Source organism: Nycticebus coucang, chromosome 10, assembly GCF_027406575.1.
Source record: "Nycticebus coucang isolate mNycCou1 chromosome 10, mNycCou1.pri, whole genome shotgun sequence".
Taxonomy (NCBI): Eukaryota; Metazoa; Chordata; class Mammalia; order Primates; family Lorisidae; genus Nycticebus; species Nycticebus coucang.
The window spans coordinates 50,956,869-50,975,586 of NC_069789.1; the positions used below are offsets into that span (position 1 = coordinate 50,956,869).

At 39.2% G+C, this 18,718-nt stretch overlaps 1 protein-coding gene across 3 annotated transcripts in view; it reads left to right on the forward strand.

Moving 5' to 3' along the window:
* KCNH1 (potassium voltage-gated channel subfamily H member 1) overlaps positions 1–18,718 on the forward strand; it is a 505,651-nt gene that overhangs the window by 58,443 nt on the left and 428,490 nt on the right. For all 3 annotated transcript variants that reach the window (XM_053607618.1, XM_053607619.1, XM_053607620.1), the window contains exon 5: positions 2,572–2,690. In XM_053607618.1, coding sequence (XP_053463593.1) covers positions 2,572–2,690 — 119 coding nt within the window. The remainder of the gene's footprint in view (positions 1–2,571; positions 2,691–18,718) is intronic.

Here is an 18,718-nt window from a genome sequence, read left to right on the forward strand (position 1 = left end):
AGGGCCCTGAGCTCCCTGCTAGGTGGGTCTGGGGCATCTGCTGTGTCATGTGCCTCTCATTACTGTTCCCACCATATGGGTTGCATTGATGGTGATGGTAGGTTGGATATAGAGCCCTTGCATGTAGGACTGTTTTCTATTTGATTAAAAAATAAATTTCTGGCAAGAGGGACTTTACCTAACAAATGCAATCAGTGTAACCTGGCTTATTGTACCCTCAATGAATCCCCAACAATTTTAAATAAATAAATAAATTTCTGCTTTTCTTAAAATGCTTTGTAGAATTAAACTCCAGCTTTGTTTTGAGCCAAAGCAGAGCCTCTGAGACTCTAAAAAAGTCTTACTTCACAGTTTCCACAGTACATTCATAAACGGTGCATTTAAGGGAGATGTCAAAGACTCCTGTGCAGTATGTGCTGTCCCCTCCTGTTAACATTAATGGGACCCCCACAATCCAACTACCACTCATCTCTTTTTAAGCTGACTCCAGCAGTTCCACATCAAAGCCCAGAACTTCTGAAATGAGTTATAAAAGAGCTGATTCACTGTTCTTGTTGTAGACAAAAAATTATCCAGATCTTGATTTTTTTCCTTTCAAATATACATATTGTAATATTTATAATAAATTAACATACAAAAAAGCACACTAGTTAAAACAACATTAAATTGGATTAAAAGCAAATAATTCAGGTATATATTCTTTAGAAGAGGTATTCATAAACTTAAGGACATAGAAAGTCCTCAAAAGTCCATAAAAAAAATGGGGTAAAAAAGTTGTGCAACATAATTAGAAAGGCTGATGTAATGAATATAGAACCTAATATTTTCTCAAGCATACATGAAAAATAAAAATGTGAGCACATACAAAGTTATGAGATAAGTCTGAACAAACAAAAAAACAAGTAAATATTATAGGACATATTTCTTTATCACATAACAATTTACTTTTTAGTCAAAATGAAAAGGTAAATAAAAATGCTTCTATTGGAAATTTGAAAATTTGTAAGTATCTCTTAGGTCAAAGAAAAATTATGGTATATTGAATATAACATAACAAACATAACATTTAAGCAGATTATGATTCTTAAAGGTTGTGCAAAAAAATAAGAAAAGACCATTCTTCTGTTTAACTCCATTGTCCTCTGGACTCTAAGTCTATCTTTGAAAGGTGCTCCAGGGTAAAATTTCATGGATGAGATTTCTCCTGGGAGGTGCTGAAATGCTTGTAAACTCTAAAGCATAAAAAAGTAAAATTACCTAGTTCTGATTTTAGGTGTTGTGTAAAAATATTTGCATGCTTGGTTTATTTGCTATATACCTGTGTCTAGGTTTTTGGAACTCCTGATACGCAAGCCTAGTCTTGAAAATCCTGACAGGCTTTCAAAGGTCTCATGGGGCAACTGCCATGGCGACCTTGGTGCACATGGGTTTTTGTTTTTTATTTTTATTTTTATTTTTTTTTTTTTATTAAATCATAACTGTATACAATGATATGATTATGGGGCATCATACACTCACTTCGCACATGGGTTTTTGGATGTTAAAAATGACCATCATCTTTGGAGACCTTTAACGGCAGTCAAGATCACTGAGATATCTTAGATTCTCAGTAAAGACCAGCTATCAGCCATACTTCCCCCCATCCCAAAGCAGACTAAAACCTGCTGGTGCTTTTCCTACCTACCCAGTGGTTGAATTCATTTCTTATCCCTTGGCCTTGGAAAAGGCAATCGTGGAATGCCATTTGACTAGTTTGTCTATTTGAGACCCTGAACCAGCTCAGTTTCTGTAAGATCAGATAGGAGGGGGATTGGGAACAGCCTGGGCCAAGTCACCAAGTCAGAGAAACATTTCTATTGCCTGATACTGTCTTTTTTTTTTTTTTAGACAGAGTCTTACTATGTTGCCCTCTATAGAGTGCCATGGCGTGATAGCTCACCGCAACCTCAAACTCTTGGGCTTAACCAGTGGTTCTCAACCTTCCTAATGCTGTGATGTATTTTCATTGTTACGCAGGTTGAAAACCGCTGGAAGGCTATTCTCTTATTTCAACCTCCCAAGTAGCTGAGACTATAAGCTTCTGCCACAATGCCCAGCTATTTTTCTGTTGTAGTTGTCCATTGTTGTTTAGCAGGCCTGGACTGGGTTCGAACCTGCCAGCCCCAGTGTTTGTGGCTGGCGCCCTAACCACTGAGCTACAGGTGCCAAGCCACCTGATATTATTTTATAGAAAAGCCCTGGGTCGGAGTAGAGGATCTGGGTTCTAGATTCTTTCTCTTTGTCTAGACACTCTGTGTCTCAGTGTTCCTAACAGTAAAATGATACTAACACCTCCACAAACCTATTAGGATGAAGTCAAAGTGCATGGGAAAAGCAAATTGCTGCATACTTTTGAGTGTGTCAGGGTGCTTTTGTGAGCAGTGAGTCTTGTCAGCAGGGATGCAGAGTGACTCATGGTAGTTTGGGAGGACATTGCGGGTGTCTGTTTCTGTCAGGTAATAGGTGATATGAATATCTGTGCTCCTTCAGGACATGGTTGACCCTGTCTTTTTATTCTTTCACATGCTTCAGGCTGGGGGAAGTTTGCTCGGCTGACCAGAGCATTGACAAGCAGCAGGGGTGTCCTGCAGCAGCTGGCTCCTAGTGTGCAAAAAGGCGAGAATGTCCACAAGCACTCCCGCCTGGCAGAGGTAAGGGCAAGGGGTTAGCTCAGCTTGACCCTCACTTCCAGGGGTTGCCTGGACTGAGGAAATGGCACAAAACTAGTGTGCTGTCTTGGAGGGGACCTTCAGGGCATCCCCAGGCTCCTGATTGCACACCACGCTATAAGGTATGACATTGGGTAAGTTACCTAACTCCTTTGGGTGCACTACTTTCCCATATGTAAAAGTAGTCTGGAAAAGCTCTGTTCCAACTGGCTTGAGACGCAGGTGTCAAATCACTTTTTGAAGGGGTCAAGAAGGAACTAGAAGTGCATTATATAAATGCAAGAGTTTTTACTTATTAACCGTAAACAATTTTGTTATTTGCACAATAATGTTTTTATAGTAAAAGAACATGCAGGCAACAAAAAGAAGAAAATTAAAAATTGCCTGTAATCCCACTGGCCACAGAGGATTGTTACATATTTTTTGTGTGCATTTAACTGTTTTCTATTCATATATCCCATTTCCTGAAGACCAAGAAATTCATTTTTTAACATGTTAATGTTACGTAGTTGAGATACATCTAAGAATCCGTATGTACATTGGATGTAGTTGTGTTGCCTTTCCTTCACTTTATGATCATTTCCCAAGTTAATAAATATACTTAAAATTATTGTCATTCTGATAACTTTTATAGTATGGAAAACTAGGTATTAACCCTTCTGTAGGGAGAAATGAGAGGCTGATAAGGCTCGTTGAGGTGTTTTATCAGGCTTAATGCACTCAGCTCGCTTTTATCAGCTAGTGGTGGTATCTGATCTTTATTTCTTCAACTAGACCATGGTGGGATGAATTAGCAAATTAGCCCTCTACAAAACAAACTATTATCTTACCCAAAGATGACAACATATGCTGTCCTTCTTCCTAGAGGTGGCCAGCCATCCCTTGATCCATGCTCTGATGGTGAGGCCCTTTCTGACTTGGCTTCAGGGTCCCACACCCTTAAGGGAGAAACTCCCAGCATGATGCCACTCGTAGTGGGTACTTTGCATATGTGCGCCAAATGTAAAACGAGTTAACTATAGAAGATCTCTCTGTAGCAGCCAGAAGTTTTTGCCACCAGTGGGGATGGGGAGTATTTACTTGTGTCATGTTAGAGAAGGAGAGACATTTGTGTGATGGTAGCTTCTTTTTTTGTCAAGATGTGAGCTTGGCTTATGATAGAAAAATTACTGCAAGTGACCTCATTTCCCTGTTTCTTCTTATGGTTAATAATCTCCTCTCTTGCTTCTTTCCACCTTTGTCACTTTTGTCTGTTCACACTGGCCTTCTTTCTGTTCCTTGTACATGCCAAGCTTACTGCAGGTCTTTGCCCAAATGTCATTTTCTCTGTGTAGCTACCTATATCACTTAGGATTATGCCAGAGAAATAAAGCCAGTAGGATGTTAAGAGCTTTATTGCAAGGAATTGGCTTATATGATTGTGGGGGTTTGCTAAGCATGCCCAAAATTTGTAGGGCAGGTTAGCAGACTAGAAACCCTTGGGAGAAGCTGATGCTGAAGCCCACAAGTATATTTCTTCTTCCTCTGGGAAACCTCAGTTCTGCTTTTAAGGCTTTTCAACTGAGTGGATAAGGCCTACTCAGATTACAGGGGATAATCTATTTTTCTGAGAGTCAACTGATTGTGGATTTTCATCTCATCTAGAAAATATCTTCACAGGATCTCTTAGTGTTTGTTTGAATGAGTGGGTGCTGGGCCTACTCATTTGATTATGTCTTTACTGATTTTATGCCTGCTAGATCTGTCCATTTCTGTTAAAATCTCCAACTATGTGCATAATAATCAACTCATCTATTTCTCCTTGCAGTTTTAACAGGTTTTGCTTACATATTTTGCTTTTCTGTTGTTAAATGCGTACACATTATAGATTGTTATGTCTTCTTGGAGAATCGACCCTTTTATCATTATAATTCCCTTTCTTTAAACCCTGATAACTTTTTAAAAAATTTTGTTTCCCCAATTAACATCTCTTATAACTTTACTTGTTCAGACTCTGTCCTGTCTGAAATTAATATAGGCACTCCTGGTTTCTTTTGATTAATGTTAACATGGTATGTGTCTTTCTCCATCTCTTTACTTTTCAACAATGTATGTCTTCATGTTTAAAGAGGGTTTCTGATGAATGGATCAACAAACTGTGGTTTATCTATACCATGGAATACTATTTAGCCATTAAAAAGGTGGATACTTAACAGCTTTTTTTTGAGACAAAGTCTTACTTGGTCACCCTTTGTAGAGTGCTGTGGCGTCTTAGCTCACAGCAACCTCAAACTCCTGGGCTCAAGTGATTCTATTGCCTTAGCTCCTAAGAAGCTGGGACTATAGTTACCTGCCACAATCCCTGGCTATTTTTTAGAGACAGGGTCTTGCTTTTGCTCAGGCTGGTCTTGAACCTGTGAGCTCAGGCAATCCAACTGCCTTCCAAGTGCTGGAATTACAGGCATGAGCCACTACCCCTGGCCTACTTTATAGCTTTTATAGTTACCTGGATGGAGTTGAAATGCATCCTTTTTAGTAAAGTATTGCAAGAATGGAAAAGTAAATATCCAATGTACTCCATAGTAATATGAAAACAATATATAAACAATTACATGCTTATATGAACAATAAAACAAATATAGTCTAGTATGGGGGTAGAGAAAGGTGTGAGGGGGCTGGAAGGAGGGGGGAGGACAATTGGCAGAAAGAGGGAGGGCATGAGGTGGGATCACACCTATGCCCATAGTGAGGGTGTATAATATGCTCCCTGGGTGAAGGGCTATTTTACAAGTGGAACTTTACCCTGGAAGTGAGAACAATGTAACTTAAAATTTTGTACCCTCATATTTAATTTGAGATAAAAAAATGAACTATATGTTGTTTCTGTAGACAACATATAATTAAGTCTATTTTCTTCACCACTCTGAAAATCTGTGTTTTTTGATTGATATAGTTAAGTTGTTGAAGATTAAAGTGACTATTGGCATATTTGTATTAATATCTATGGTATTTGTTACTGTTTTCTGTTTGTTGCCTTATTTTGTCTTCCATTCTTTTTCTGCCTCTTTTGGTTTTAATTGAGCAATTTATGTGATTGCATTTTTCTATTTTCTTAGCATACCAATTATAGTTCTTTTTGGGGGCTATGTGTGGTGGTTCACACCTGTAGTCCCAGTGCTTTGGGATTTATTTGCTGTTCTATGTGTAATGCAGTTCTGAGTATTTCCTGTAGGGCAGGTCTAGCAGTGAGAAATTCCCTTAGTGTTTGCTTGTCTGGAAAAGTCTTTATTTCTCCATCATTTATGAATGTAGTTCAGGGTACAAAATTCTTGGGTGGCAGTTGTTCTGTTAAGAAGACTAAAAACCAGGCCCTACTCCCTCTGGTTTATAAAGTCTCCACTGAGAATTATGTTGTTAGCCTGATGCATTTTCCTTTGTAAGTTATTTTTTGCTTTTGTCTTACTGATTGTAGAATTTTCTCCTTTATTTTGACATTGGCCAAGTTGATCACTATGTGCCCTGGAAATGTTCTATTTGCTATGAATCTTCCCAGCATTTGATGACCATCTTGTATCGGGATATCTGAATCTTTGGTGATCCTAGGGATATTGACCTCAGCAATTCCCTCAAATAGATTTTTCATGCTTTTTTCTTTTTCTTCTTCTTCCTCAGGAATACGTATAATTCATATAGTGGTTCACTTCACGTAGTTCTGCATTTCTCTGAGTGATTGTTTATTCTTTTTTTCTGCATCTTTGACTTACTGTGTTAGTTTGAGGGCCTTGTCTTTAAGCTCTGAGGTTCTTTCTTCTGCTTAGGTTAGCCTGTTGATGCTTTCTGCTGTATTTTCAAATTCCCTAAATGATTCTTTCATTTTTTAAAGTTCTTTTATAGTCTTTCTTATGTTTTAAAGTTCTATATCAACTTTTTCATTTTTTTCATTAATGTTATGATTTTCTTTTCTTTTTTCTTTTTTTTTTTTTTGGCTTCTTTGTGTTTTCAACTTTCTCTTTAATCCCATTCATATTATTTGTCTCCCATATTCTGAATTCCATTTTTGACCTTTTAACAATTTCCTTTTGGTTAGGATCCATTGCTATAGATCCATTGTGACCCCTTGGGGGTGTTGAGCTAGCTTGTTTTCTCATGTTGTCAGAGTTCTTTTGATGGTTTCTTCTCATTTGGAAACTCTTCTCTCAGCTCAGGGCAGATAAGTTGGCAGCACACCTGTTTTCCTTTGCTGGGAACTTTCCTTTTTAGTAAGAAAAAGAAGCCCCTACATGGCTCTTTTGTGATCTAGTCTGGAAGATTGACCTGGCAGGGTGACGTAGATGCATTGAGATCCTGTAATGCAGCTATTCTGTGTTGTCCTGTTCCTATGTGACTATCACAGTCCAAGTGGGTGCTGTGTGATCTTCATGTGGAGTATTGGGTTGTTCCCCAGGTTGCTGTTGGAAGCTTCCAAACAAAAAGTATAACATAAAAAATATGTGGGCTCGGCGCCTGTGGCTCAAGAGGCTAGGGCGCCAGCCACATACACCTGAGGTGGTGGGTTCAAATCCAGCCATGGCCTGCCAAACAACAATGATAGCTGCAACCAAAAAATAGCCGGGTGTTGTGGTGGGCTCCTGTAGTCCTAGCTACTTGGGAGGCAGAGGCAGGAGACTTGCTTGAGTCCAGGAGTTGGAGGTTGCTGTGAGCTGTGATGCCACACCACTCTACCCAGGGTGACAGCTTGAGGCTCTGTCTCAAAAAAAAGAAAAACATATAAAATATGTGTTAATCAACTGTTTATATAATTGGTTGGGCTTCTAGTCAGCAGTAGGCTCTAGAATTATGTTTTGAGGGAGTCAAAATTTTTATGTAAGGCTGAGTGCAGTAGCTCATGCCTGTAATCCTAGGAGGCTGAGGTAGGAGGATCACTGGAGATCAGCTGAAGCAAAAGCAAAACCCATCTCTACTAAAAATGGGAAATTTTAATTGGGTACAGTGGCACTTGACTGTAGTCCCAACTACTTGGAAGGCTCAGATAAAGTAAGAGGATTGCTTGAACTCAGGAGTTTGAGGTTGCAGTGAGCTGCGATGATGCCCTGTACTCTAGCCTGGGTGAAAGAGTGAAACTTTGTCTCAAAAACAGAAACAAAAACAGTTATATGTGGATTTTTGATTATGTGGGGGTTGATGCCTTAGTTCTCTTGTTGTTCTAGGGTCAACTGCAATTCTTATCTTTGCTTCTCTTTAGGTAACATGTTTGTTGCCTCTTTGGTTTCTTCCAGGGTTTTTTGGTTATCTTTGATCTTCTGCAGTTTCAGTATGATAAGGTATTCTCTGTGCTTCCAGGATCTGAGGTTTGATGCCTGATGTTAATTTGAGGAGATTCTCAATTTTTGTTTTATTTTCTTTGAATATTTCTTCTGTTCTTTCTGTCTTTCTTCTCCTGCTGCTATTCCCATTAAGAGCATGTTCCACCTTTTGTAGATGTCCCACAGTTCCCAGATACTTTGTTCTTTTTTGTCTATTTTTTTTTCTCTTTGCTTTTCAGTTTTGAAATTTTCTATTAACATATCCCCAAGGTCGGACAATCTTTCCTCAGCCATGTTCGGTCTTCTAGTGAATCCATCAAAGACATTCTTCATTTCTACTAGAGTATTTCTTATCTCCATCATTTCTTTTTGGTTTTTAGAATTGCCCTCTTTTTGTTTATATTGCCCATCTATTCTTATATGTTGTCTACTTCATCTAGTAGAGCCATTAGCATGTTAATCATAATTGTTTTAAATTCCTAGTCTGATAATTCCAACATCCTTGCCATATCTGGCTCTGGTTCAGAGGCTTACTCTGTCTCTTTAAGCTGTGTTTTTTGCTTTTCAGTATACTTTCTGACCTTTTGTTGAAAGCCAGCCACGATGTACTAGGTAAAACAAGCTGGGATGTAGTAAGATGGCAGGGGAGGGAAAGTGTTCTATAGCCCTATGATTAATCTCAGTCTTCTAGTAAGCCTGTGTCCATTGGCTGTGAAATTCACAAAACATCCTTCTCTTCCCTCCTTAGGGGGACAGGATGGCTAGAGCTGGCTGGAGATGGGTATTTCCCTTCCTCCAGAAGAACAGAGTGGTATTACAAAATGGTTCCTTTTCTCTTCCCCCAGCCATAAGCACAAGGGATTTTTCTCTGATCTTCACTGTGAGAACCTGATAGCACTCCTGGAGGTGAAACTCACAAAAGTGTGAGGGCCATCCTATGACTGGGTCCCCCGGAAGTTTTAGCTCTTGGGCTTGTCCACACAGCCTACAGCAATGTTTCAGTTATAATTTAGGTTTTCCTACCCAGTATTGGTTCCTAAAGGATTTCTTTTCATGAATGTCTATTCTTGTAAGTTGCTATTCTCTATATTCACCTGTCTTTTCAGTTTTGGGGGCATTGGTTTTCCCTGTGACCTCGCTTCTCTGATGTGTCTTAAAAGAGTCAGTTTTCAATCAGCTTTTTGATTTGTTGTTAGGAGAGATGGATGACTTCCAAGGCCTTTACATGCTGGATTGGAAACTGGAAGTGTGCAGGAAGTTTTAAACCCCCAAATCTGTTCCCTGTCCATGGCCTATAGCCGATATTTTATTAATTTTTCTCTTTGATAGGTGCCATTGATGAAATGGATACCTCAGTGAAATCACTCCAACCTCTAGGAAAATATTGACACAAAGCATAAGTAGACTGGGTATAGCAGTTTTGCATTTTAATGTGTCACATGTGTTCTTTTCTTCTCTCTTTCTCTCTCTCTCTTTCTTTCTAGAAAGTGTCTCACTCTGTTGCCCTGGGTAGATTGCTGTGGCATCATCATAGTCACAGCAACCTCAAATTCTTGGGTTCCCATGATCCTCTTCCCTCAGCCTCCTGAATAGCTGGGACTATAGGTGCCCACCACGACACCCAGCTAGTTTTTCTATTTTTAGTAGAAATGGGGTCTTGTTCTTGCTCAGGCTGGTCTCAAACTCCTGAGCTTAGGTAATCCACCTGCCTTGGCCTCCCAGAGTGCTAGGATCACAGGTGTGAGCCTCCATTTCCGCCTACCCATGTTCTTTTCAAGATCAATTCATCTCCCCATTAGGCTGTTCTTCTCTCCTGAGATCAGGCAGTTTGGCTTTAGTTCTTACTGTAGACCTCATATTTTCTTTCTGAACTGATTCTAGAAAAGAAAGAGGTGTTTACTGTGTGCCAGATTCTGTGCTTCTTGGCTCCTCTTTGAATTCTCTAAACAACATGGCGGAGTTTTACAGAGGAGCAAGCTGGGGCACAGGGAATTTCACTAACTTGTCATCTGGCAATAAGTGGTGGACTCTGGTCTGAGAACCAGGTTTATCTGACTCTGAACCCAGCCTATTTCCTATTTGGGGCAATTCCTCTGGTAATTGTTCCTTCATCATGTGGCCTCCATGCAGGAGTGATCCTATTGGGGTTTGGTCTGCTTGGGACTACTCTGTGCTCTGGCCTTTCTCTCTTAGCCCTCTGCTACTGCTTATATCAGGGTGGCCAGGCGTTCTGGCTTTAGACCTGGTAGGGGATTATAATCTCTCTCATTTCAGAATCAGAAACCAAGTTTACTCTAAAGTTAGACTGGAGGACCTTTGTCACAGGCTGGGTTCTCCAGGATGGAGACACCATTTAACACCTGTGGGAGACAAGGGAGAGGAGGCAGCATCATCAGTGCCCCTACAGTGCACACCCCTCAGGGGCTCTGCCAGCATGACAGGGAGATCTGTAGATTGTTCCTGGTAGAGCAGAAATGGCCAGGCCCTTAACCATGTTCTTGCTCAGTCGTTGGCAGGTATTCACTGGGATCTCAGCTTTCTATACCTTATGAACTAACAGTTGGAAGCTGTCAGCTAACTGCATTTCCTGCAGCTGGGCAGAGAATCCTTCTTGAAGGGGGATGCAATGCAAGCGGATATTTCTGGGTCTACCTTCCCTTTGCTGCTGTAACCCCTGCCTCTGTAAGGAGGAAAGTCTCAGCAGGATTCATCATGTGGCCTCCATGCAAGAGTGATCCTGTTGGGGTTGGTCTGCCTGGGACAACTCTGTGCTCTGGCCTCTCTCTCCATGAACTGTTGTGGGGAAGATGTAGAAGGGAAACCACCTTTTCCCATCAGTTTCTCTCTGGAATCTTTTGATAAGGAAGCCCAGTCAAGATATAATATGAGATATGCAATTGTGATGGCTAGAGCAGAGGCACATTCATGTAGGCCTGTCAGGTGGGTGAGTGGTACCCAGCTCACAGCTCACTGTAAGTGGAGTTAGATGGTGCATCTGGTGAATGCCATCCATATATATATGCTGCTGTTTTCATGCAGGTGACAGGAATAGTAGGCTGAAATAATGTTAAAGGTTAAGATCTATTTGACAACTTACTTGGCTTTGTGATTTTGGGTAAGTCATTTCATCTCTTAGCTTCTATTTCTTCATTTTATTTCTCTCCAAATGGAGGTAGTAAGTTGAAATGAGAATAATGTATACTCATAGGTTTGTGAAGAGCGAGACAGATTTCGAAGGTGAACACTATGGCATATGAAGATTGAGCACTCCTAATATGAAAATCTGAACTCTTCAATGTTTCAAAAATGGAAACTTTTTAAGTGCTCACATTTAAGTGCTGACATGAGACAGTGACACGTGTTCTTTCTGATGATTCAATGTATACTTTGCTTTATGTAAAAAATTGTGGGCAATATGGTATGATATCACCTTTAGGCTATGTATTTAAGACACCTAAAATATAAATTAATTTCATGTTTAGATTTGGGCCCTATCCCCAAGATATTTCATTATGTATGAGCAAATAATCCCAAATCTAAAACACTTTTGGTCCCAAGCCTTTTGAATAAGGAATATACAATTTATAATAAATGCTCAGCAAGTATTTATTTAATATTAGATTTTGACTTTTGGTTCTTTAATCCCTTCCTAGAAACTTTTTTAATTTTCAGGAAGTAGGTTTTTAAAATCAGATTATGAAACTGATTATAAAACTAAAATCAGATTGTAGAACTATAAAGTTTAATGCCCATTATCTTGGAAGAAACTATTTTTAAACAGTGTATGTGTTTTGTTACAAGTGTTTGTATATATTTTGTTAGAACTTAAAACTTTTTATTTTTGTAATTGACACAATTGTATATATGTATCGTGCACAGCATATTTTGAAGTATGTATGTATGCATTTGTGGAAGAGCAAAGTCAAGATAATTAACATATGTATTATCTCATATATTTATCTTTTTATTCTGGTTAGAACACTTAAAATCTAGTCTCACACTTTTTTAAGAGTGCAATACAGGGCGATGCCTGTGGTTCAAAGGAGTAGGGCCCCAGCCCCATATATTGGAGGTGGTGGGTTCAAACCCAGCCCTGGCCAAAAACTGCAAAAAAAAAAAAAAAAGAGAGAGAGTGCAATACAAGGGTGGTGCCAGTGGCTCAGTGAGTAGGGCACTGGCCCCATATACCGAGGGTGGCAGGTTCGAACACGACCCCAGCCAAACTATAACAAAGAATAGCCCAGCATATGGTGGGCACCTGTAGTCCCAGCTACTTGGGAGGCTGAGGCAAGAGAATTGCCCAAGTCCAGGAGTTGGAGGTTGCTGTGAGCTGTGATGCAATAGCACTCTACTGAGGGTGACAAAGAGAGACTTTGCTTCTAAAAAAAAAAAAAAAAAAAAGAGTGCAATACAATGTTATTAAGTATAGTCACCATGTTGTACAATAGATGTCATGAACTTATTCCTCTTACCTGAGTTTTTATATCTTTTGACCAACATCTATCTCCTTCCCTCAGACTCATTCTACTCTCTACGTCTATATTTTTACATTCCACATACAAATATGAGATCATGAGGTATCAATATCTGTATTTTTGTGCTGGGCTTATTTCACTTAGTATAATGTCCTCTGGGTTCATTCATGTTGTTGCAAATGACAGGATTTCCTTCCTTTTTAAAGGCTGAATAGTATTCCATTGTGTATATATACTTCCACATGTTCTGTATCTGTTCATCAGTTGATAGGCACTTAGGTTGATTCTGTATCTTGGCTATTGTGAGTCATGTTGCAGTGAGAATGCATGCAGACATTTCTTCGACATTCTGATTTCTTTTCCTTTGAATATGTATCAAATAGTGAGATCCTGTAGTGAGATTGCAGGATCATTCTGTAGTTCTATTGTTAATTTTTAAGGAACTTCCATGTTGTTTTCCATAATAGCTACATTATTAATAATTTGCATTCCTACCAACAGTGTGCAAAAGTTTCCCTTTCTCTCTACATCTTCTCCAATACTTATCTTTCATTTTTTTGATAATTAGTTATTCTAACAGTAGCTTTCTCATTGTGGTTTTAATTTGTATGTCTCTGATTAGAGATTTTGAGCTTTTTTTGATACACCTGTTGACCATTTGTATGTCTTCTTTTGAGTGATGTTTATTCAGATCATTTGCCCATTTTTATGAGACTGATGTGCTGCCAGCTGCACTAGGAGGGCAGTCATTTGCCCATTTTAATTGGATTATTTGAGTTGTTTGAGTTCCTTATATATTTTGGATATTAGCCCATTATCACGTCTGGGTTCCCTAGGAACCCCACCTGGGGTTGCAGGTTGACAAGGGAGACCACACTGGGAAAATAACAAGACTTTACACCAACTTAATGTATAAAGTCTGGGTAGCCTGGAGAGGTATACACTCACTCGCACCAAGTGGAAGCTTGAGGCAATGCAGTAGCCCTCTGACTCCTCAAAAACTTGTTAACTGATCTCTAAGACAAAGCATTCATGAACAAATGTAAAGGTGTCAAAATTCAAAGATAGGACAAAAAGAATCCCAAGTTCCTGGAAGGTTGTGTAGAAGAGTAAGGCTGGGTATAGGGTAATAAATTGCCAACAGTGCCTGATAATGCATTCAAAAAGGGGGAGGGGAAAACAAGGTTCTTCTCCATGGGCAGAAAAACCAGCTTCCTTTTTTTTTTTTTTTTAATTGTTGGGGAATCATTGAGGATACAACGAGCCAGGTTATACTGCATGTGTTTGCAGGGTGAAATCTATTAATAGTGTCCCGCCCCCAAGAGGTGTGTCACACACCGTGGCCCACACCTTCTTCCCTCCTTTCTTCTATCTCCCTTCCCTTCTTCCCCCTCCACTCCACCATGTACTAGCATCAATTGTCCTCATATCAGGATCGAATACATTGGATTCTTGCTTCTCCATTCTTGTGATGCTTTACTAAGAAGAATGTGTTTCAACTCCATCCAAATTAATACGAAAGATGTAAAGTCACCATCCTTTTTGGTGGCTGTATGGTATACATATACCACAGCTTGTTAATCCATTCCTGGATTGGCATTTAGGTTGTTTCCACCATTTGGCAATTGTAAATTGAGCTGCAGTAAGCAGTCTAGTGCAAATGTCCTTATGGTAAAATAATTTTTTTCCTCCAGGTAGATCCCCAGTAATGGGTTTGCAGGATCAAATGAGAGTTCTAGTTTGAGTTTTTTGCAGGTTCTCCATACTTCCAAAAGGGTTGTATTAGTTTGCAGTCTCACCAACAAAGTAAAAGTGTTCCCTTCTCTTCACAACCACACCAGCATCTGCAGCTTTGAGTCTTTGTGATGTGGGCCACGCTCAGTGGTGTTAGGTGATATCTCAGGGTGATTTTGATTTGCATTTTTCTGATGATTAGGAATGATGAGCATTTTTTCATATGCTTGTTAGCCATTCATCTGTCTTCTTTATAGAAGGTTCTATTCATCTTACTTGCCCATTGATATAACGGATTGTTGACTTTTTGGGGGAGGGGGGCTTACTTTGAGTTCTCTGTAGATTCTAGTTATCAAGCTTTTGCCCAATTTATAATATGCAAATATCTTTTCCATACTGATGGTTGCCTATTTGCTTTGGTTATTTTCTCCTTAGCTATAAAGAAACTTTTCAGTTTAATTAAGTCCAATTTTTTATTTTTTTTGTTGTTGCAATTGTCACAGAAGTCTTCTTTGTAAACTCTTTCCCCAGGTGATTTCTTAAAGTGTCTTCCCTATACTTTCTTTGAAGATTTTTATTGATTCATGCCTTAGATTTAGATCTTTTACCCATCTTGAATCGATTTTAGTGAGTGGAGAAATGTGTAGATCCAGTTTCAGTCTTTTACACGTGGTTATCCAGTTCTCCCAGCACCATTTATTGAATAGGGGTTCTTTCCCCCAGTGAATGTTCTTGTTTGGTTTATCAAAGATTAGGTAGCTGTAAGATGTTAGTTTCATCTCTTGGTGTTCAATTTGAGTCCAGATTCTATGTCTCTATTTTTGTGCCAATACCATGCTATTTTGATCACTGTGGTCTTGTAGTACAGCTAAAAGCCTGGTAGGGTAATGCCTCCGGCCTTGTTTTTATTACTAAGAATTGCTTTAGTTATACGTATTTTTTTTCTGGTTCTATACTAAACGAGGACTTATTTTTTCCAAATCTTGAAAGTATGATGTTGGTGTTTTAATGGGGATTGCATTGAATCTGTAGATTGCTTTGGGAAGTATAGACATTTTAACAATGTTGATTCTTCCCAGACACATTTTAACAATGTTGATTCTTCCCAGCCATGAGCATGGTATGTTCTTCCATTTGTTAATATCTTCTGTTATGTCTTTTCTTAGAGTTTTGTAGTTTTCTTAATAGAGGTCCTTCACCTCTTTTGTTAGGTATATTCCTAGGAATTTCATTTTTTTTTTTTTTTGAAGCTACTGAGAAGGGAATTATGTCCTGGATTACCTTCTCACCTTGGCTATTATTGGCATATACAAAGGCTACTGATTTAAGGACATTGATTTTATATCCTGAGATATTACTTTTTTGATGTCTTCCAGGAATCTTGTGGTTGAGTCTTTGGGGTTCTGTAAGTATAAGATGATATTGTCAGCAAAGAGGGAGTTTCACTTCCTCTGCTCCCATTTGGATGCCCTTTTTTACTTTCTCTTACCTGATTGTATTATCTAGAACTTCTAGCACTATGTTGAACAGTAGTGGTGACAGAGGACAACCTTGTCTTGTATGAGTTCTAAGTGGAAAAGTTTTCAGTTTTACTCCATTCAGTATAATATTAGCTGTAGGTTTGTCATAGATGGCTTCGATCAATTTAAGAAATGTGCCACCAATGCCTGTATTCTTCAGAGTTCTAATTAGAAAGGATGTTGAATTTTATCAAATGCTTTTTCTGCATCTTTTGAGAGGATCATATGGTCTTTGTTTTTGCTTCTGTTGATATGGTGAGTTACGTTTATGGATTTGTATATGTTAAACCAGCCTTGCATCCCTGACATGAAATCTAGGGATGACTGGATTGTGATGTATGATTTATTTATTTATTTTTTATTAAATCATAGCTGTGTACATTGCTATAATCATGGGGCATCATTCACTAGCTTCACAGGCCGTTTACCAAGTTTCACATATACCCTTGTAAGATGCACCGCTGGTGTAATCCCACCAATCCCCTTCCCTCTACCCCCCTCCCCCCTCCCTCCCTTTCCCCCTTCCCCCTATTCTTAGGTTGTAACTGGGTTTTGAGACAGGGTCTCATTATGTCACCCTCCATACAGTGCCGTGGTGTCACAGTTCACAGCAACCTCAAACTCTTGGGCTTAAGCGATTCTCTTGCCTCAGCCTCCCAAGTAGCTGGGGCCACAGGCGCCTGCCACAATGCCTGGCTGTTTTTTTTTTGTTGTTGTTGTTGTAGTTGTCATTGTTGTTTAGCAGGCCTGGCTGGGTTCAAACCTGCCAGCCCCGGTGTATGTGGCCAGTGCCATAACCACTGAGTTATTGGCACTGACCCATATTACTTTTTAAATAATGAGCTATAATCTGTTGGCTGGGATTTTATTGAGAATTTTTGCATCTGTATTCATTAGTGAAATTGGTCTGTAGTTCTCCTTTTTAGTTGGATCTTTTCTAGGTTTTGATATCAGGGTGATGTTTGCTTTATAGTACGTGTTGGGGAAGATTCCTTGCCTCTTAATTTTTTGGAATAATTTCTTTTCTTTTTTTTTTCCACTTGTCGGAAGAAATCTTTATTTTTTTTAATTTAATTTTTATTATAATCAGTTTGATTTAAGACTGAAGTTTTTACAGAAAAAGAGGACAAATCAGAAGAGGACATTGTAAGAGTTGTTCACCAGAAATTCTCATTGGTTTGTAGAAATAACATTTTTTTTTTATTAAATCATAGCTGTGTACATTAATGTGATCGTGGGGCACCATACACTAGTTTCATAGACTGTTTAACACATTTTCATCACACTGGTTAACATAGCCTTCCTGGTATTTTCTTAGTTATTGTGCTAAGACATTTACATTCCACATTTACTAAGTTTCACATATACCCTTGTAAGATGCACCGCAGGTGTAATCCCACCAATCCCCCTCCCTCTGCCCAGCTCCCCCCTCCTTCCCCTCCCTTTCCCCCTTCCCCCTATTCTTAGGTTGTAACTGGGTTATAGCTTTCATGTGAAAGCCATAAATTAGTTTCATAGTAGGGCTGAGTACATTGGATACTTTTTCTTCCATTCTTTTTTTTTTTTTTAATTTTTTTATTAAATCATAACTGTATACAATGATATGATTATGGAGCATCATACACTCACTTCGTAAACCATTTGACACATTTTTATCACAGTGGTTAACATAGCCTTTCCGGCGTTATCTCAGTTACTGTGCCAAAACATTTACATTCTACATTTACCAAGTTTCACAAATACCCCTGTAATATGCACCACAGGTGTGATCCCACCGATTCCCCTCCCTCTACCCACCCCCCCCTTTCCCACTTCCCCCTATTGTTAAGTTGTAGCTGGGTTATAGCTTTCATGTGAGAGCCCCAAATTAGTTTCATAGTAGGGCTGTGTACATTGGGTATTTTTTCTTCCATTCTTGGGATACTTTACTAAGAAGAATATGTTCCAGCTCCATCCATGTAAACATGAAAGAGGTAAAGTCTCCATCTTTCTTTAAGGCTGCATAGTATTCCATGGTATACATATACCACAATTTATTAATCCATTCGTGGATCGATGGGCACTTGGGCTTTTTCCATGACTTAGCTATTATGAATTGGGCTGCAATAAACATTCTGGTACAAATATCTTTGTTATGTTGTGATTTTTGGTCTTCTGGGTATATGCCCAGCAGAGGAATTACAGGATTGAATGGCAGATCTATTTTTAGATCTCTGAGTGTTCTCCATATATCTTTCCAAAAGGAATGTATTAATTTGCATTCCCACCAGCAGTGCAGAAGTGTTCCCTTTTCTCCGCATCCACGCCAACATCTCTGGTCTTGAGATTTTGTGATATAGGCTAGTCTCATTGGAGTTAGATGATATCTCAAAGTAGTTTTGATTTGCATTTCTCTGATGATTAAAGATGATGAGCATTTTTTCATATGTCTGAAGGCCGTGCGCCTGTCTTCTTCAGAGAAGTTTCTCTTCAAATCCCTTGCCCAGCCTGCGATGGGATCCCTTGTTTTTTTCTTGCTGATGCGTTTGAGTTCTCTGTGGATTCTGGTTATTAAACCTTTGTCAGAGTTATACCCTGCAAATATCTTCTCCCATTCTGAGGGCTGTCTGCTTGCTCTGCTTACTGTGTTCTTAGCTGTGCAGAAGCTTTTTAGTTTGATCAAGTCCCAGTAGTGTATTTTTGAAGCTGCTTCAATTGCCCGGGGGGTTCTCCTCATGAAATGCTCACCCAGACCAATTTCTTCAAGGGTTTTCCCTGCATTCTCCTCTAGTATTTTTATAGTTTCATGTCTTAAGTTTAATTCTTTAATCCAATGAGAGTCTATCTTAGTTAATGGTGAAAGGTGTGGGTCCAATTTCAGTCTTCTGCAGGTTGCCAGCCAGTTCACCCAGCACCATTTGTTAAATAGGGAATCTTTTCCCCACTGAATGTTTTTAATTGGCTTGTCAAAAATCAAATAGCGGTAAGTAGCTGGATTCATCTCTTGGTTCTCTATTCTA